This window comes from Lepisosteus oculatus, chromosome 9 (assembly GCF_040954835.1).
Source record: "Lepisosteus oculatus isolate fLepOcu1 chromosome 9, fLepOcu1.hap2, whole genome shotgun sequence".
Taxonomy (NCBI): domain Eukaryota; kingdom Metazoa; phylum Chordata; class Actinopteri; order Semionotiformes; family Lepisosteidae; genus Lepisosteus; species Lepisosteus oculatus.
The window spans coordinates 162,612-182,811 of NC_090704.1; the positions used below are offsets into that span (position 1 = coordinate 162,612).

At 36.3% G+C, this 20,200-nt stretch overlaps 1 protein-coding gene across 2 annotated transcripts; it reads right to left on the reverse strand.

The window, feature by feature from the left end:
• Positions 1-918: 918 nt before the first annotated feature.
• ssx2ipa (synovial sarcoma, X breakpoint 2 interacting protein a) lies at positions 919-14,100 on the reverse strand. Of its 2 annotated transcripts, none has more exons than XM_015355118.2 (14): positions 13,902-14,100; positions 11,037-11,154; positions 10,368-10,534; positions 9,825-10,028; positions 9,425-9,535; positions 9,067-9,202; positions 6,908-6,983; positions 6,532-6,709; positions 6,272-6,419; positions 4,245-4,381; positions 3,864-4,031; positions 3,647-3,764; positions 2,469-2,616; positions 919-1,832 (listed from the first exon to the last, which is right to left on the reverse strand). In XM_015355118.2, the coding sequence occupies exons 2-14, from the start codon at positions 11,074-11,076 to the stop codon at positions 1,685-1,687; spliced, it is 1,779 nt and encodes a 592-aa protein (XP_015210604.1). In that variant the 5' UTR covers positions 11,077-11,154; positions 13,902-14,100; the 3' UTR covers positions 919-1,684. The 2 variants fall into 2 exon arrangements, with proteins under 2 accessions (XP_015210604.1, XP_006634888.2); XM_006634825.3 differs by having other exon boundaries at positions 3,864-4,037; positions 13,902-14,099.
• Positions 14,101-20,200: the final 6,100 nt, after the last annotated feature.

Below are 20,200 nucleotides of genomic sequence, written 5' to 3' on the forward strand. Positions count from 1 at the left end.
GGAAGCCTAAAATAGCCTGCTCACTTGGCCCTTTGATTTGGGGATTTTAATTTCATATTTACAGTTTCAGTCTTTTCTTTGAAAATGTGGATTCAGATGTGTACATAAACAGTAACTGTGAAAATATTTAAACACATGCACAAGGCAAGGTACTGTATATCCTTAGTGTACCTCTAGAATCTGCTACCCTCAATGAAATCTATTGATGAAATCACTCAAGTCTATGTAATACATGTTCCTAAAATTGTCTTGGTGGTTATCAGATCTCGTTTGGAGAGTCATAAGTACTGACAATCTATACATCATTATCTAGACTCACCCCAAACCAGTCATCCACCGGATCTTCTCCATTCTTTAAATGGAGTGAATGAGTCTGTGGCACTGTAGGTCTTTCATCCTGAACCTCAGAACATTTCGAGTCTAGTCTTCAGGAACAGTGTCGACTTGGCCTGGTGTTACGTGGACAGTCAAGGCAACCCATCTCATTAACAAACCACGACTCCATATGAACCAAGTCTACACCTTGTAATGGCAATCTTGCATGGCTGGGACAAAGATTTTACATTCTACTTATGACTTATAAAACAAGGATCCACTGCAATTTAGGGATCTACATTTCACGTTTGTGATACATTAATTACCATTTGGCAATGACTATTCCATCTGAATGAAAAATGTATTACCAGCAGACTAGCATAAATGCAGTCTTTATGCTTTAAAAATTAAAGTTGTGTTTATACACTTGAATAAAAGAAAAACAGCAATGGGATGCTCCACTGCTCCAGCCCTGTAGAGCAAAATGAACAGGGTACCGTGGCAGGGTTTCCCACATCAGAAAAAAGGCAATGGCAAGATACCTCCCTATCTTATGAGTGCATTTTCTTACCTAGAAATAAGATAACCCAAAATACAGAAAGATTTAAACAAAGTTAGTTTTACTACATGTGTAGCTTGTGTTTAGACCACTGTTCCATAAGTGGGACCCTTTTTACAGGTATTGTAGTGAAGTTTATATATAAAAAACTTTGCAGATCATATTGGCTTTATTGAACCTAAGAAACAAATTGCATTGATTTGACAAGCAATATATTTTACAAATCTTTAAAATACCAAACCTATGGATTTATTGACAGTCTCATTAAAGAAACTTGATCATTACTGCCTAAGAAAGTTACAAAATTAAATTAGAAAATCTTAACTCAAAGTACAAAACTACTCACTCAACAAAAATCCACATCACACTGAAAAGCAAATACACATTCAAGCTCAATTTCTCTGAAATATACAGAAGAGATCTACTTACAGATTACACCAATTGAGGTTGCAGGTTATTAAAATACAAGCAACAATCTAGTATTCCATGCTCCAACATATCTTTTTTCCCCCAAATGTACCAGAGGACTTTAATGAGCCAGTATTCTTACATAAGAAACCAAGCAACAAAAAAAAGCTAAAAATAGTAAAAAATAATTCAGAAATACTGTAAAATGTATAATCTATACACTTTCAGGAGAAAAGAAAGTAACAGGTTTTTGGCATTTTATTTAATTGTTACATAAAATCAGTTAATAGAGATAACAAAACTGAATTCATGGTATTTGTAGCATCTAATCCATTGTTGACATGCTGTGATTTAAGGAAAAAAACCCTCTAAAAAAATAAAACATTTTCCAATTTCAAAGTCTTAATTTGGAGTATTCTCATCTCCTGCTAGAGAATAAATACTATTGTCATCAGATCCAGTGGAATGTCTCGATTTATTTAACACTTCACTAGTATGAATTATGTTGGAGTCCTGCCAACTTCCTTTCTTTGGCAGTGTTCTGGATGAACTGTAAAAAGGAACAAAAAAAATACTCTAAGCACGCTTTACAAACAACAGTTAGTACAAGATTCCACTGCCAGTCACACGGGGATACATTTCTGAAAACCCACAACAGTGCACAAAACCAGAGTTAGTAAATACTTGAGTATATTGTAAATCAGTGGTTGGGCTCCCACAGTCTGTGATGCACTTGTCTACAGGTAACAATTTCAAATTCTCTCCTTTAAAAAGGTAGATACAGTAGCCTGAATTAAAATTAAACAAATGTAATAAAATTAAGAATATAATAGAATTTTTATAGGGTTACAAATAAAAGATTTGAACATACCAAGAGAAATCATGTGTACACAAATGTAAAAAATGTGCAACACTATCTAGGAGATAGTGGAGAAGCAGCAAGTTTTCCATGGACAGAAATGCATATGAGCCAGGGTTTCTACCGTGAGCAAAGGAAACCTGTACTTCACAACTTCATTACTGAAGTATGGTACACCGTTTTTCCATTCCATCGTTTCAAGTTCAACCATCCTCTTTTTAATTTAAAAAGAATGAGTTTCTGGTTAAATTAATCAACTGCATAGGCATATTCTTAAATACAAAATACTTTAAAAAACAAAATTTGTTAGTATGTAGTATAAGTTACCTTGGGTCTGGAATGAGGCGTAACGTGCGGTAGAGCTCTACTGTTGATGGCATCTTGGAAGTGGCAGATTTAGGTGTACCACCAGTGTGAGACACAGATTTGGTCAGCTGTGCTGGAGTATGGCCATTCCACAATTCAGTCTCTGTACCTAAGACATGTATTCTCATTACTTCCCCATTTAGATAAATATGCAGTCAAACCACTTCACAAAAAGTGGCATCTTAATAAAATTGGAAGTCGTCAACACTTCATTAAGAAAAATGTTTTGCCTGACCAGCACTTTGCAGTTTGCACATTTATTAACACTTAACAGGAATAAAGAATGTAGTAGATACCCAAGTAAGGAAATTCGTTAAAATCATTAGTTTGTTGCACTGCAAAAATGCAAACGATTTCCCGGCTAGTAGTATAACTTAAACAGGCTTTGAGCTCAATCAAATGTACAAGGGACCAAGCATAACCATCAATGGTAATTTGTTCCTGAACTAGATCAATTTCCTGATGTGAAGGGCAGTAAAAGACCCATGTCCAAAAATGGTAGTTATTGCTCCGTTCCATTTCAAACTAGTGTTAGAATCACTTTCCCAGCATCTTACTGGCATTTACTTATGAGGAGCATTAAAAATATAATCTCTTCTTTAATGACCTCGTTGATCTAAAATTTGTCATTACCCATTAACTGAGGAAAAGCAAAAAACATTAACCCTTTTATAGATGCACACTTTAAGGTTAATAATATTCAATTTAAATCTAAGGTAAGAACATATTTTTTTCCCATTTCAGCCAAAAATGGGGTCCTCCATACCACTGATTATTTCAATTCAAGCACAAGGTGCTTCCATCAAGTACACACTCAGGGGTGTACACTTATCCAACCCATTTTTCTAGGTATTCATCTGTAATTACTTTTTAGAATGTTTGAGCATTTGTTTTTCTGTTGGAGGTTGTGGGTTTTAAATAAAGGTCAAATTAAATTTAAATTAATGCATCTTAGTGTCAGGCTGTTAGGCCACAAAATGTTTTATTTTGGAAGGGACTTTCTATAGGCCTGTACAGCCATACTTTGTCATCCTGTTTAAGTTAAAGAAACACTACTGGACTGTATATTTTCCAATAAATCAAGATTAATCAAATTGAGAAGCATCCAAATAAAACAAGGGGAAAAAAGTTGTACTTACTGACAGATAAAGCACTCTGAGATTTTGAAGTTTGGGGTCTCTTACGGTCTGCAAATGGGGTTATGTTCAAAAATTGTTGTTTTAACCATGTTGCCCTGTCGTCTTCAAAAACTTTTCTCTGAAAGTATAAAATAACCTGTATTTTCTGAGAAAACAAGAAAACATCCCCTTCTACAAGTAACATTTAAAGGCATTTAGATCAACTATAGAAAAATACCTCATTGCCTAATCTAATTGCAGCTTCTGTGAAATTTCTACGCTCTTTTTCAAAGTTTCTCCTTTGCTCATCAAAGAGATCCCACTCCTCCTTCAATCGTTCCTTCTCCTCCAATAGGTAACAATCATGCAGTAGAGCAGCAGTCTCATCATCACATGGACAGGTCAGCTGTTGCTGCAAAAAAAGTACCTTAAATTAGACTGCAACAAGAAACCCACTGCTATTTATGTGGTTTAGACAATTACATTTAACTTCTATCACAAAATGAAAGGCTTATTATTTCTGCTAGTTCTCTTTGGTGGAATCTGTTGTTTACAAGGAAAATTGCAGGACAGCTCTGGGAACATACATAAAAACACAGGAGTGTAAGGTTTGACCTACCTGCCAGAGCTGCTGTTGATTTTTAATGAAGTCTTTACATTGCTGGATTTCCAGTTTCAGCTTTTCCATTTCCTCCTCATGGATTTCTCTTGCAATTACATCCTTATCAATCTGAGCCCCCTTCTGCACCAAGGATGCTACAAAAGTGAAATGTAGACTTCACTTTCATAAAGACGACAGTCATGATTTTTTTTAGACTTACATAAATCTGCAGGAATCCAATCATTACATGCTTTATTTTATGTATTAAAAAGTACACACAGGGTTATAAACTATGATGTGTACTCACTGACCATCTGAATTTAAGCGGTGTGGTTTAAAGACATTAGTATGTTAATCTTAACTAAACTCCAACAAATTCGTTTTTGTTCATATATCGTGAAGCATTTTAAATCACCATTAATTTAAAGGAACAGGAACGTTCCAAAAAAAAAAAGGTGCATACATTCTCTTTTGAATACTTAAAAAGTTTTCTTCCAGCTGATAACTTTTACAGTTATGAACAAAAAAGGCTCCGTGGCTGCTATTTGGCAGGAACACAGACAAGTTGGAATAGTAATTAATCTTTCAATACCTTATGACCAGGTTTTTGAAGTATAAATCACATTTGTTTTCAAAACAGCATAACCTGTCCATTCCATTGTGAATATATACTCTTTGTTGACATCCATCTATCTTTTTGTTTTTGTGGCAAGAGTCCAACACAATACCTCTCCCAGGGTATAAGCTTGGATTGATCTAAGCAATGTCTTTAACAGTTGCGATGTTCCATCTTAGACAGAAGAGGGCACTGCAATCTCACATATCATCAATTATTAAGTAATGCAGTTTGTGTACACAAAATGATCTTTGGATGGACAGTCTAAATTTCTTAACATTTATGTTTTTAGGTTTCAAGAAGCTATAAGCAGCATGATGAATATATGGAGCATCACAAATTGAATCAGGAAAATACTCAGGGAGCTGTAATTCATTTGAGGTTTGTTTGCATTTCTCATTTAATGACAAAGCAATTGATCCAAAAGGCTTTTTCCATCTTATTTCCAATTTCATCAGCTCTTCAACAATTAATTGACTTCATTTGGTTGTGGAAGAAACAAGCAAAGATCCCTTCTGTAAAAGGGTAAAGTTGCAAGGATCCCAAAATGATGTATTGCTAAGAGGGTGATTTCCAAATATAAGCATTCTGGAGAGTAATTTTAAACAATTTAAATATTGAACAAAGGCAAAATAGAATAGTATTTCCAAAATGGGCCAAACACAAATGTCCTTTCAGTGAACACAGAAAGAAAGCAAAAGAGCTATAACAATCCTTCCAGTTATGTGTAGAGATCAATAACATTACCAAAATACTTTAGGAAATACTACATGTCTTAAGTCTTTCAAAAGTTCCTTAAATTATATGCACTATATACAGTATATTGAATGTATATATTAAGGGTTCCAGCTATACAAGCATGGGATCACCATAATTGTAAATAAGGAATATCAAGGAGACAGTTTTAGCACTTTCATTGACCATTATTATTATATGCTGTTTAATTACATGGGTTCCATCTGTGCTAGAGGGCACAAGGTCAGCTTCTAGGACACTTTCGGCCCCTTCAAGAAGGGCAAGCATTTCGGCCTCAGCTCATATTTCCGGTACATTTGCTCTCCAACATGCATGTGTACAGAAAGTTTTTATTTTGGTAACATTTGGGGAACCTGACAAGTACATAAGTCTTGCATGGAGAGTTGCATCAGTGAGATCTTAAAATTAATAAGTTACTTTTTTAGGCATGTAAGCAGGGGTCTTCAGGTAGGTCTGCATAAGCAATATGCTATGCAGTCATACGTTGGGATTAGAGCAATCACAAACATCCAGCACATTAAGTAGTTTAAACTGATTACATGATTGAAGATAGGGATTTCAGGAATAGGATGTTATGTTGCATCATACAGTTGCATCATACAGAATGCATTTGTTTGGACCCAAACTTTAGAAACCATCTCTTTGCTCTTTTAAGAAGATAAATTTAGAGTACCTTGGTTATCTAGTTGCTCCACATGATTCTTGAGTCTCCTCCATTGCTGGCGGATGCTGTTGGTGAGCTGCTCCCTTGCGTGCTCACACGACAACTCCAGAACCTCTCGGCTGTGATCCCCCCCCTCCTCATCATTATCAGACAAAGCCTGTAACACAGCAGTAACATTTAGCCTGGACTCCCACAGCATACAGGTCCCTCAAACAAGATACAGCTGGAAATTGAAATTATGGCCCCCAAGAGAAACCGGTAATACCCACTTGTTCTAGGCTATCTTCAACTTTCTCCTTCAAGTTGAGTTTCTTAGGACTTAAAATAGACATCATTTCTTTTTTCATCTGTTGTAGAACTTTCTTCAGCTCTGCATTTTCGCCCATCAAATCCTTTTGTCGACACTCATAATCACTTAGCAGGGTTTTGTACATTTCACCTTCATTTCTTTAAGGAAAAAAGGGATAATCTGAATTTTAACATTTATCAAGGTTAAATGAATAATCTGAGTAGTGCCATGTATTGTTTGATGAAGCAGCATAGCTCAATTTGGAATATCAATATATTAAATCAAGACTATAATGCCTTAAACTGCAGTTGGTAAACAAAAAAGCATAAACATAAGATTACTTGTTCATCATTTACCTGGCTTCAGTCTTTCCAGTCTTCCAAAGGCTTCTCTTCCCATCAGATCTTCCAACATAATTTAGAACTTCAATAGCTGAAAGAATACCATTTAAAGACAATTTGAATAGATAAAATGAGAGGATACGGGGTTAGGCTTTCCGGTACTGATTAATAAATCGGTTCCAATGCTCCTGGCTGTGTTGTTCAAAGTAGTTTCTAAAGCACAAGAAAAACATTTTTTCTAAACCATGTTCAAAAAAGACCCTCAAATGCAGAATAATGTCAATATGAAAATCACTGCAAGTATAGTAAATCTCTGTTAATAGTGAACAAACTCTTAATTCAGAGCATGTGATGAACATAGACTTTAGGGACCACAAGGTTCCAGAAGTCATCATAAGCCTATTCTTGTACCCAATTAACCCAGCTGGGCAAGCCACTAACAAGTGGATTTGGAGTTTAGTAAAACTAATTAGCACTTTGCCCAAAAGAATTACTTGTCCTTCTACACTCCCCATATGCTGCTGATTGTTGTTTTGATTCTCAGTCCTAATTACCCACCGCATGCCACATTAACCAAGATATATACCTAAGTAGTATGCTCGATTAGAGTACATTTTAGTCACCTCCACTAGGAACAACTCAGTACTTTTTACTGAAAAAGTATCAGTGCTATACAAAAGGCAAGGAGGTCATCATTAAAAGGGAACTGGGAAATGCAAATGCCTGGCAGTAGAGGCCACCTGACAGAAATGATAGATTACAAGAATGAGATGGGCACCACTCAGCTTAGGCTAATAGTATACAAATTAAAAATATTTAAACTAGATTTGAGATGGAGAGCTGTGATGGAGGATGGAAAGTGGATCCAATACCACAACATTATCGCACCAGACAATAATGTACATGTAATTAAAGCGCAAGATAAACTACATTTGCATGCAGTTATCATTTAATCAGAAGCACCTTAAAATGGCTAACACCACAATGAATACAGCATTAGCAGTACAGCATACTGAAGACATGAAAGGAACAGAAGAATATAACAGAACATCTACACAATTTAAAACTAGTTTAATCAAGGGTTTTGATATGTTTGTGTCAAATGTATAAAAAAACATTAAAAAGACCTGTGGGTACATGCCCACAGTCACATATAATGAAAACAGTAATGCACACATGTGGAAGATGCATTATACTGTAGTCATCATGAGAAACTAAGGAAAATCAATGCAAGAAAACAATTAAGGAACTGTGATAATAAATTCAATGAGGTTCATTGGCATGAACAATAAGAGTGTTGCCAAAGCAACAACTAGCCAGATCTCTACAACAACTATAAAAGGCTCACAGTTCCTAAGGCTGCAACAAGAGATCACGTATGGGTCTGTCAGCTCTATTGACTTTCTTCCTACAGTAGCTGTTGCAATTCTAGCAGGTGCAGGAATTCTGCACTTCAGAACTGGATTCTTTTTACTTTCTAGTATGGTTGTGGCGAGGGAAGGTATCAAGTGTTATACATAATGGATCAGTCTTAAAATGTTTGGTTTCGTCATAGATTGCCAATGTGGATTACAGCTTTGAGAAAAGGATGTGGTGTATTTAGATTTTCTAAAGGCTTCTGAAAGTCATAAAATTAATACTCAAAGGAAATTAAAAATGGTAAAGAAAACCAATATCTAATGTCAAACTGGGATTACATATTTATTAGTTATTATCTATGCATTAGAATGACTACTGCTCTTTATGAGCGTCAAACAAGGAGAATTAGGAAACAATGTAAAAGCATAAAAATACTTTAAAAAGACAGAAAAAAAAGAACTGGGTAAACACTTAGCAGCTGACATCTAGTCTACATGTACAGATAACCTAGATACAAGATGGACAACACTGGCCCTGAAGTGTTTTTTACTTCAAATACTTAAGTAAAAAAAGCAGAAACAACAAATAGTATAGAGATAAACACTCTGGTGGCAGAGAAATGAAATTTCTGGGAAAGAGTAACCAGATATATTCCCCAAACTTGATGGCATTTAGAACTGAGTACAGGAGACACTTGTTCACACAAACAGTAGTGGAAGTGTATTAAGAATTAGACTTCTTGTTCTTAAAGTAAAGGAGTATTCCAGAAAAAAAACATTTTAAAATCAAAGCTCTTAAACATCATATATACCTACCCAGCTTTTTATCTTTTTTGTCCATCAGAAGCTGATGCAAGCGTTCCTTCAGTTTGGTGTATTCTCTCTCCTTCCGCTTCATATCATGGTTATATTGAGTCGCACGACTTGCTATTATATTTTGAAGCTTCTGTATCTAATGAGAATGATAACATTAAGTGATCAAGTTAAGACCTTAGCTGTCTAGGCTGTAAATTACAGAACAGCAATTTGATGTGCATGAAAAGATAATGATGTACAATAAATCAAATTATCAGACAGGAAAAGTTTATTTCACCATTTGTACTGGTAAAAATCACCCTTCCACATTTTTTTTTGTTAAAAAGGCATTCTGTTAGGGCAATGAGTCTGGTCTTACCTCTTCTTTATCATTTTTTAAACAATTTTGTAAACTCTTGATTTTCAATTGCATCTGACGTTCTCTCTCATGTAGTGCTGTATTTTCCCTTCTCAGTTGTTCAAGCTGATCCTAAGAACACCAAATAATAAGAATTATGCAAAACATAATAAATCAATCTGAAATATTAACATTATAAAAAGAACAAATGCATAAATTAGTAAAATCAGCATTAACACATTTGAAATTCCCACTACAATACACTAAGATCTGGTTCTAACTTTGGAATTCTTAAACCTTAAGATACTAAGCTTAGACTTATTTCTTACAGACATTAAAAAACCCTTGTTTGGTCGCACATGCACTATCCTGATTTAGAACAGGCTAAGTTGTAAAATCAAGGGGAGTTCTAAAGATGGACCTTCAGACGGGAGTTGCTGACATGGAGGTGGTCCAGGTCACTACTGGACTTCAGCTGCTCAGTCTCCATGTCCTCCAGGGAGCGAAGTCCTCTGCGGTGGAGCTGCAGCAGCTCATACATAACATTGAGCACAGTCACCAAGCTCAGGTCTCTCTTCCCATTGGAGTCACTGCACAGAGCAGCAAAGCCAAGTGAAGAAAGCTCCTATGAAGAGAGCAGCAATGGTTATTTTAAATTCACATGACTGGTGAGCAACAGTAGTGCTAACTAACTCCATCTTACCAACTTATGCAAGCTCGCAATTGTACAGTAAATGTATGTCTTTATCACTCTGTCAAAAACATCTGTCATAATAGATTTGACAATGACAAAGGCATTGTTTTTGTAACCTATGAGTTAGTAGCCTAATGCATTTTGTTCTACTAAAACCTCGTTCTAATTATTTCTAGTAAGGCCATTTTAAGCCCTCATGTATGTGATTTGTCAAAGTCAGCATAATGATGTTCAGAAGATTTTTTTCATTTAAGGCACAATATAAATTACCTGATTAACATATGAAATGCACTGGGCAACATTGTCCTCTGTACAAAAAGCACCTAAAATGTTATACGAGTGCTTAGACAGAAGAGAGCACTGTATCGAGGAGGGAATATCAAGCCCCAGGGGAGACATTGCAGGTCTAGAGGAAGACAAAGATGCATCTGCGCTCCCTGGAGAAAAGAATCAATGACAAATTACCACCGGCATCCTAGTCTATTCAATTATACAATTACACTCAGAGCAACCCTGTATTCTTTTATTGCAAGAGCTTTCTGTGTCATGTTGAATTCTGAACCTTTCATACTGGTTTCTACTGTTAACTTTAAACTGTATTGTTCATAATGAAATTCACCATGGATATAAGCAGTTAACAGTTTAATGTAGAAAATTACTTGTGATTTTTTAAAAAGAAACAACCACTTGCTACTGATATTGACACTACATTTAACATTCTGTTTGTGTATCACAGGTTATGAGTTTCTTATATGAATTTCCAACCCCTATATTAAATTTATATAATACATTTTATCAAGTATTTTAAAAAAAGGCTAATTGTACATTTTTATACAGGTGTTAGCACCAAAAAGAAGAACATAATGCCAGTGGTTATACATAAACTAATCAGTTTGTCAGCTCAAGGAGATACAAATTGTTATGAATGGCAGTAATTACCCAGTGAAGACTCAGGCATTACTGTCCTCCAATCTCCCATAGCAACTAAAGGCCAAAACACCTGAGGCTGATCCAGTGCAGCAGACAGGGCAAGTGGCAGCTCCAACACATCACAGTCCTGAAACAGAAAAATAGAGCCTGTTAGATCACGTATAGCTATCTAAAACATAGGGGATTAAAACAGCCTAGTACCACTGCTTTGAAGGAGATGACTTCACTGTTTTTGTGTACAAGCATTAAGAGCTTAAACAAAAAGCCACGTACAGATCAAATTCTCAGCTGCTGTATATGAAATATTAAGCCAATACATCACAATTAGTGATGTAAATTAAGCGAATTACATTCTCAAAAAGGTTATGCAATATTATAAAATGTCTGTCAAGTCTGCCATTTATATCAATATTTACATGCAAGTCGAAATTGTCGTTAACAGAAGCCCATTAAGTTTTTTTTTCTGCAAAACAAGCTGAACTACTTCATCCGCCCTATAATTTCAAACACATTACGCATGGTTTCAATTTAAAAACACATCCATGCCTGCACAGAATCCCAGCTCTACACTATCCAGATCCACAAAAGCAAAGAGTATACCACAGAGTAATCAAGCTTTCAAACAGCAAGGAGGTCATCATTACAAGTGGAAATCATATTAGGGTGCCTACGTCGTTATCTACTAATCCACTGCACAGATGGCCTAGCATTTGCAAAAAACACTTTGCCCTGCTCCAACTGGATCCCTTACATTGCAATATGACCTAGAAAATGTCAACACAAACCTGTTTTGTCAGTACGTTAGCAAGACAGCACACAAAATGTGATATATGACTGATTTACAAGAAGAGGCAGAATTAAAATTCTTCTACATATTCTTAAATTGTTAAATGTAGCTTGAAGCTAGAAGTAAAAATAATTCAAATTTTTAATAATTCTGCAATTTTTTTTTAAATGCCATTGGCAATTTAAAATTACTTCATAAGCATTGTGCAGCTAATACATGTCTAGTTAGATCACACTTCTGCAAGTAGTGTAATATTTTTATTTGCCAAATACTACAGAGATTGAGGCACTTGCTCTAATAAAACAAAACAACTGAGAGAAGCATTGTAAAATGCAAGTTGTTTTACCATGTTACACATCGTAGATAACATTACAACTGGACATGACGCAACCATAGATTCGTGGCTCTCCCATCTACTTTAGTTTGTAATGAGAATATTATGAAAAGTAAAGAAGTCATCATAAAAATCTTAACCCTGCATCATTACTTTATAGCCTTTTTACTGCAAAGAATACATTACCACATTTATCAATTTTAATTGAAAATGATGTAAAAATGTTTTTAGTAATAAAAATCAGAACACAAATCTGAATTCTAACCAAATGATCTCCATTTGTTTCTTTCACAATGATTCAAAGATTCTTATGAAAGCAAAAGAAAGGACAAAATCACTTTTAGAGTGGACCAATATTTCCCCCAGCACACGGCAACAAAATTAACTCTATTCAAACCCTTTCAAGTAGGGAAATGTGAAAGGCACAGTTCCTTTTCGATTTTTGTCCCTCCTCTTACCAGAATTTCCAGTAACAATTTGCTGTGCCCCACTTCAGCTTTCCTACATGCACCATAACTAGAACAGTGTATTTTACGCTTAGCATGTAATTAAAATAGATTCTATCCTACTAACAATACAGCGGTAGGCAAGTGAGCTGGTGGGTGGATGTCTAGTTCATTTTATTTTCCAAAATAAAGTGTAAGATGGCACCATCTAGCATCCTACCACCTATAGCTGTAATAAAAAGCAAAACATACAGCTCGATTATTTATACAAAGTATTTACTGACAAATATATAAAAGTCATGCATCCCAAACTGTAGTTGGGCAAAAAAGTACTTCTCATGCATTATCACAAGTTGATATGAAAGGGTCAAGAACAATTCAGAAACCAGAACCAGAGTGAGCACAGTGGATAGAAACTTCATATACATAACAAAGGACATGTTCTACCGTTTCACCGGCAGCAGGCAACATGCCAATATTAAAAATGGTACCATCACAACAGGGAGTTAATAACAGACTTGCCAAGCCCCTGGTAGCTTGTGAAGCCTTCTGAAAAAAAAGTACACAAAATATGTAAATATTTTTAGAATTATCAATAGCAAGAAAAAAAGGTTTCTACCATTTAGTAAAGCGGCACTACATGATTCACATGATTAAAGTGTCTAGTCACGACACCAGTAAAAATATTCCCAAATACAGCAATACAAACCAATGGGAGTCATCAATATAGTCGCATAAAACAAAAACTGATTGAGAAATGTGCTCAAATTAAGTGAGAATCAGTGTAAACCGAGAAACAAAAAGCATGCTCGGGTATAACGTAAACAAAGAGAAATGTATAAAAAGATTAAATGTGATAGTAGTTAGACATTTCTAAAAGTTGACAATTATCATAATTTCAGTTCATGAAACCGGTTAGACCACAATTCACAAGTCAAAGCGGTCAAGACACAGGGCCGCTGGACTGCCACGGCTTGACCAGGACTGGAAAACAAAAATGCTGACCGTACGGAGCTGGTCGATTTTCTGTTGATTCAGAGGATTAGCTAAAGCCTAGCTTTTTTAACACGTTAACGTCCCAGTCATACAAATAAACTAGTTCAGAAATTTTTTATTCCAAGGAATCATAAATAAAATGCATTGAGGAAGCGAAATCAAATACGTAACACGGAAGGCAGTAAAACCTAAGCAATTGAATTATGCTCCTTAACACTTGACTACAAAATTATTATAAACACACAGCTATCTTATAGGCTCAGTTGCGTATTGGGCTGCAGAAGAGAAACGGGGTCTGAAAAGACACTCACTACATAACACCAGATGAACTCCTCTCCTAAGACACCGGCGTTCTCCAGAACACAGTAAACCTATAAATCCACTTCAGACAAGTCCCCAGCATCCAAGTAGGATATTTTAATCTCTTGATCACCAACAGCTGATACTACCAACCTCCCCCACTCTCTCAACAGGCGCAGGTTTGAAGCTTCCGACTCTCTGGCTCACCAACAAACGTTACGGTCATTGGCGAACCTGTTGCCAGGCAACCAGTACCTGCTCACAGTATTGGCTGACACCTGGGCTTTAATTACAGTCCCTGAGAAACCGGTGGGCGTGACATACAGGCATCAGCAGGTGCAAAACAGACCAGCCTTGCAAACCCATGCAGTTCGTTGTTTGATGGTTATTGGAAGTCAGCTTTTCATTTTCTCATATTTATTTCTTCATTATACGGCAATCGAAGGTTATGCATGGGTTTTGGTTGCGTTTACGCACTCTGCTCAGTTTTAGTTTACTAGGTACTAACACTAGATCCCAGAGCAAACTTTTTTTTTCTGTTTCCATGATTTACGTCAATGTACTGTATGCGTCGTCTCTAAAACCAGTTGTATTCTCGCGTCTTCCGGTACCTGAGGAGAAATCGCTTTTATTATATAACTTCAAAACATGGGCGGCTACATTTTCTGCAGCATTTTATACTACAATACCACAAAGAAATATTATCAGCATCAATAAATTACTCTTTAAACAAAACAAAAAAAATTACCTTCAAATGTTAACCCCTTAAATTTGCATTTTATACACATTTAGTTTGGCAATTCATGCTATAAAAGCTATTATTTACAACAGTTTTTTTATCATATAACAATGCTGTCGATATTTTATTGATTGCAGTACAAGAAATTTGATAATCAAAGTCTTTTTTTAGGACTCAAGGTAGGATAAAATATTACTAAGTACTGTGGCTAAGGATCTGTGCTTGTGACTGGAAGGTTGCCGGTTCAAATTTCACAGCCGGCAGAGGAATCCTACTCCGTTGGGCCCCTGAGCAAGGCCCTTAACCCCAACTGCTCCAGGGGCGCTGTACAATGGCTGACCCTGCGCTCTGACCCCCAGCTTCTCTCCCTGTCTGTGTCTCATGGAGAGCAAGCTGGGGTATGCGAAAAGACGAATTCCTAATGCAAGAAATGTATAGGGCTAATAAAGCAACATTAACATTAACATTAAGTACTATATTGTAATATTGAAAGAATCCACATTAATTTTTTAATTGTGGGAAAAATCACTGGAAACAAAATAAACTGTCATATTCACCTGAAGAAGGGTTCACAGCCAAAACATGTTTTCTCGCTTCTCTTTTCAGCAGGGAATAAACCTGTTGTTACTTTGCACAACGCATGCTGACGCAGCTGCCAACATGAACATATTCATATACTTACTAGTAGCAAAAATAATTGAACTGAATTGAATATATGAACTGATCAGAACACCCAGCTACTTGCTTTCAAACGCTTTAGTGTTATATAAGAGGCAGGTTTCTTTTCATACAATCATGGTTTAAAATTACTAAAAAGAGAAAGACAATTTATAGATGACTCTCAACAATAGCAATGTCATTAAAGTAGTCTGCTATTAGAATAAATGTGAGTCAATCATTGTCGAGAGTTGTTTGGGCACGAGACATAAGGTAGTTTCACCTTTTGAATGTCATGTACTGTACTGTGTAGTGAAAATCAAGAAAGAAAAACTTGTGCCTCGTTTTGTAGCGGAGCTAGTTCGGATACGGTGACGTCACCGCCCTCCCTGCGCATAGCAGGGACCTCAGCTGCCTGGGCTGGGGGAGGTCTCCTTTAGCTCAAGCGGCTGGTTCCCTGTTGCCTGGGTTCGCGCCCCAGGTGTTGCGGGACGAAATGGGCAGGGTCCGTGACGGTCGAAACAAGAATATATTTATACCATTCGTAACATAGACAACACTTGCCAGGGACTACAGAACTGCATATAGTAGGGCGGAGGCTGGAAGATAGTCTCTTCCCTTCGTGTGTGTGTGTGTACCTTTCCCCGGTTCAACCCCATTCCCTGAGTTCCATGCCTGCTCCATTCCGTACCGAAACCCGAGGTCGTTACATTGGTGTCAGAGAGGGACGGAGTGGAGCGGTGTGAGGCCCAGTGCGTGGGGAGAGAGCCCTAGCCAAGAAAGATACCATCTTACAAATAAAGTTAAAGAAATTTCATTTAAGATGGTTCATAGATTTTATCCTTTTAAATTGACGTTTTCTAGATTTAAACAAGATGTGTATTTTGTTATAATGAGAAGGATTTTATCAATTGCATATATACAAAATTGTTTTGGATAGATTTGCAAAATGTTATTGTTAAACATTTAAGGTAAATGTTAAATTTAAAGATTTTGATGTTTTATATTTTGTTAGATCTGATTTGGATAAATGTTTTTATAATTAATCTGTTAATTATTTAGGAAAAATACTTCATCCACAAAAGTAAATGTTCTAATACTGCTCCATTTATTAATACTTTTAAAGTGGAATTCCTTTTTTACTTAAATTCTATTAGAAATTTAAAGAATCAAAAGGCAAGACTTACAATGGAAATATGTAAAAAGTATAATTTTCAGCTTTTATAACTATGAATTCCTCTGGATGTGAAGTGTCTATTTTTGTACTCTTTTTCATATTCTGTCTCCTTTTTTGTATTTATGGTGTTTAAATAAAAACACTGACTTAAGAAAAAGCCGACTGTCCACTATTCCATCTGGGTACTATGGAAGCCTCCCTGCCGGAAATGGGATTCCATCAAAACTACTGTAATTAATTTGATTTTTGTCAGGGCACTTGACAAGACAAGTCTTCAGATTTATAGATCCTATGATCCTGTATGATTTATGAATATAGTGTAATGGAATGGCTGACATACAGGTTGTACGATATGGTTGCACTGCGGTGATGGCACCGCCCTCCCCTGAGCATAACAGGGATGCTGGCCGCCAGGGCTTAAGAAAGTCTTCTTTAGCTCAGCTGGCAAGACCTGGGTTCGAGCCCGTGCTGTGAGGCAGAAGCGGTGAGGGCACAAGCCCTAGAACCCGAATCCGTTACAATAACAAAAGGACAGACAATGAAATGTGGGTTATTCAAAGTCACAAATGCGAGATAAAAAGTCAAAATTCTGACATAAAAAAAGATGCAATTGCGAGATATGAAGTCATAATTCTGACATTTCAAGTTGCAATTGTGAGATATCAAGTCATAATTCCAAGAAATAAAGTCGTAATTCTGAGATTTTAAGTCACAATTGTGAGATATAAACTCGTAATTCTGAGATACAATATCGCAATTGCAAGATATCATAGCGCGTTTTTTTTACTCCCTGGTGGAAACAGGCGTGTATAAGGGGGATATGATGAATGATCCTTGGTAATTGTTTTGTACAACAGACCAGTCAATAGAGAGGCCTGATTTCAATAGTCTGGGTAAAAAAGATGGGTCACTACAGAACTCTACATGTAGAGATTGGTGGAAACCTGACTGCATGGCTCTACATCAGGGGTCAGCAAACTATGGCCCACGGGCCAAATCCGGCCCGCTTAACTTTTCTGAGTGGCCCGCAGCTCACTACTGTTTGAATCTCAAAGGTTACTTTTTGCATCAGATATTGAAAATCTTTCGCCAGTGGCCTCTACTTGTAAGCTCTGCTGCTCTCTCAGCACTAATGGTCAATTGTAAAACAACACCTATTGCACAATGCATTTTACTTTTAGCCTATCAGACGTCAGCTTTAGCCTAGGTTACGTACTGTAAGCCTGTGCTACAACTGACTCTTATCGTGAATACATTTGGATTTTTGTTGCCTACTGTGATTGGCTTAGTCACGCAAATGACGTCTAGTGTATGTTATCTTGTTTGAAAGCAGGTAATTATTTTAAATAGTTCTAAAAGTTATAACTGACAAGAGGCTAACTGTAAGTTATTCCTGCCATGTTGAAAAAAAGAAAGATCAATGCAGATGGTCGAAAGTTCAACGAAAAATTGTCAGAAGAGTACTTGTGTGTCCCTTGGAAAGAAAAGGTAATATGTCTTATCTGTCAGGAAACAATCGCCGTGATTAAAGAATACAACATAAAAAAGCATTAAGAGACAAAACATCAGGCTACGTTTTCAGAATACACAGGAGGTAAATGGAGGGAAAAATTAGAACAGTTGAAGAAGTCGCTTTAAGGCAAGCAAAAATTGCTCAAGAGAAAATTAGAAGAAAATGTGGCGGCTACCCGAGCTAGTTATCAAGTATCACTCAGATGGCCCAACAAGGTTAGTAAAAATGTTTAGTGGCCCTTGCTCTAAAAAGTTTGCCAACCCATGCTCTACATTGTTCAAGTCCTTGGACTTCACTTCCATCCCCTCCTATGGGATCATTCCAAAGTGACAATATATGAGCAGGACAACATTTGTCCTCATGCTGCTCACATAACTGGATTTCTTGTGACTTGAAAGTAACATTGATGCCATTGATGCCCTGTTCTCCAGACTCAGGCCCTGCAGATGTTTGTGAGATGAACTGAGATGACATGTGGCTTCTAGGCCTCACGACTAGTGAACACTTTGTGTTCTACAAGGCTCCTGTAGAAGAGAAATAAGATAGAATCCAACAAGACAGCACCTGTGAAGTGGTGCGATGAATGTGTCACAGACAGAAAGTTTGTTTGCCTTCCAGCTGTGGTGACACATACATCTAGTATGTGTCTGTCATAATAGACTCACTGTTGATCAACCCTGTTAATAACAAAAGTCAATTACCAATTAATTTACTTCCTTTCTGTTAATTAAAATGTCAGAGTAACTAGTATAACTATTTGTCATTTTCTTGATAATTTTATCATTTATTCCAGTTAGAAGTAAAATATTTTGATGCTCATATACAAGCACTCAGTTATCCTTTAATGCAATATATGCACAGCACAGCTAAAGTCACCATGGAAGACACTGAGGAGCTGGTGCAGGTTTGTTCCCATGGTAAAATGTCTTTACTAGTTAAAATATTCAGCACTCTTCAAACATAAAAATCATTGGAAAGAACCTGTTTGATTAATCTTTACAAATAGTTTGTGGCTTAAATTTAGGACAGCAATTGGGTTCATTTCAAAGCTAATTCATTCGTATGTAAAAAGTAAAAAATACTGTTCTGTTTCTCTTTTTCCAGACCTCTGTGACTTAAAGTACCTATAATCTTCCTTGGGCTAAACCCTCCCCCCGAATGGAATGTCCACCTGGAAAGGAAGTGCCTTTTTATAATTTTAAATTATCTTGGAAAGTATAGACAGCACAGGTCTGGTTAGGGTCTTGAATCCCCTAAGACCCCTAGGGTCTTGAAGTTTGAACTTTCAGATTTTTTATATGTTTTTGTAAACACATTAGAAAGAAAGATCCAGAACAAAAAAAGGAAAAAACAACAAACACATTTTATTGTTTTCGTTCAAATGTGAACATCAAGGATGTAAATTTCTTTTTCACAGTCTTCTCTAGTATGTCTACTACATTTGCTAAAAACATTGAGAGTGATTTAACTATATAAAACATTTCCCATTATTTTTTAAGATGGGATCTGGAATATCTTCTTTGGAAGGGCCTTGTTTTTGTGGATAGAGCAGTTTCTAGTAAGCTTTCATGTAAAGTAGATATGCAACAATGGATTTCTTTATTAAAAATACTATTCAAAGAATAGATTATATTTAATGTTCCAGGAAACTCAAGCTGTCATTCTAGGTTGTATCTTCAAAGTCTGACTTAGAGGGCAGCAGTTACCACCTAGAGTCCATGATTGAACTAAAAATTGAGTTTAGTTTAAATACACACCAGGATGATATGGTAGATCTTGATGCAGCCGGGATTAGGTAGTATACAGTATTATATCAAGGCTAGTGTTGAAAAACTAACTACAGAATCAGCTTCTCTCGCTCCAGAGCTGCTGTCTTAGAATGGAGTATCCATTACAATCAGAACTGCTCAGTCTTGATTGTACATCTGGATATCTCTTCAGAGCTTATCTGTTAAATGGAAAATGTCATCACAGCCATCAACTTTTTGCACAACTGATATTGCACTCTACTCAGTACTGTACTCCCTACCTACAGGTATACTGTATATTGTTTGGTGCCCAATTGACATTGTTTTCACTGTTCTCTGCACTAAACATGCATTGTACTTCTAAAATTAGCCGACCTGAATGTGTTGTCTCTTGTCATTTGTAATTTTACTTTTTCTTTTTTGCTTGTACTTTGTGTTTTTGTATAGTTTGTAAATTACCATGAATTAGGATATGT

Coding starts and splice junctions, on each gene's coding strand:
- ssx2ipa (XM_006634825.3), bottom strand. CDS start 11,076: ATGGGAGATTGGAGGACAGTAATGCCTGAGTCTTCACTGG. Junction 6,984..9,066: donor CAAAAAAGATAAAAAGCTGG/GTAGGTATATAT, acceptor GTATTCTTTCAG/CTATTGAAGTTCTAAATTAT. Junction 2,617..3,646: donor TCAGAGTGCTTTATCTGTCA/GTAAGTACAACT, acceptor TACATGTCTTAG/GTACAGAGACTGAATTGTGG.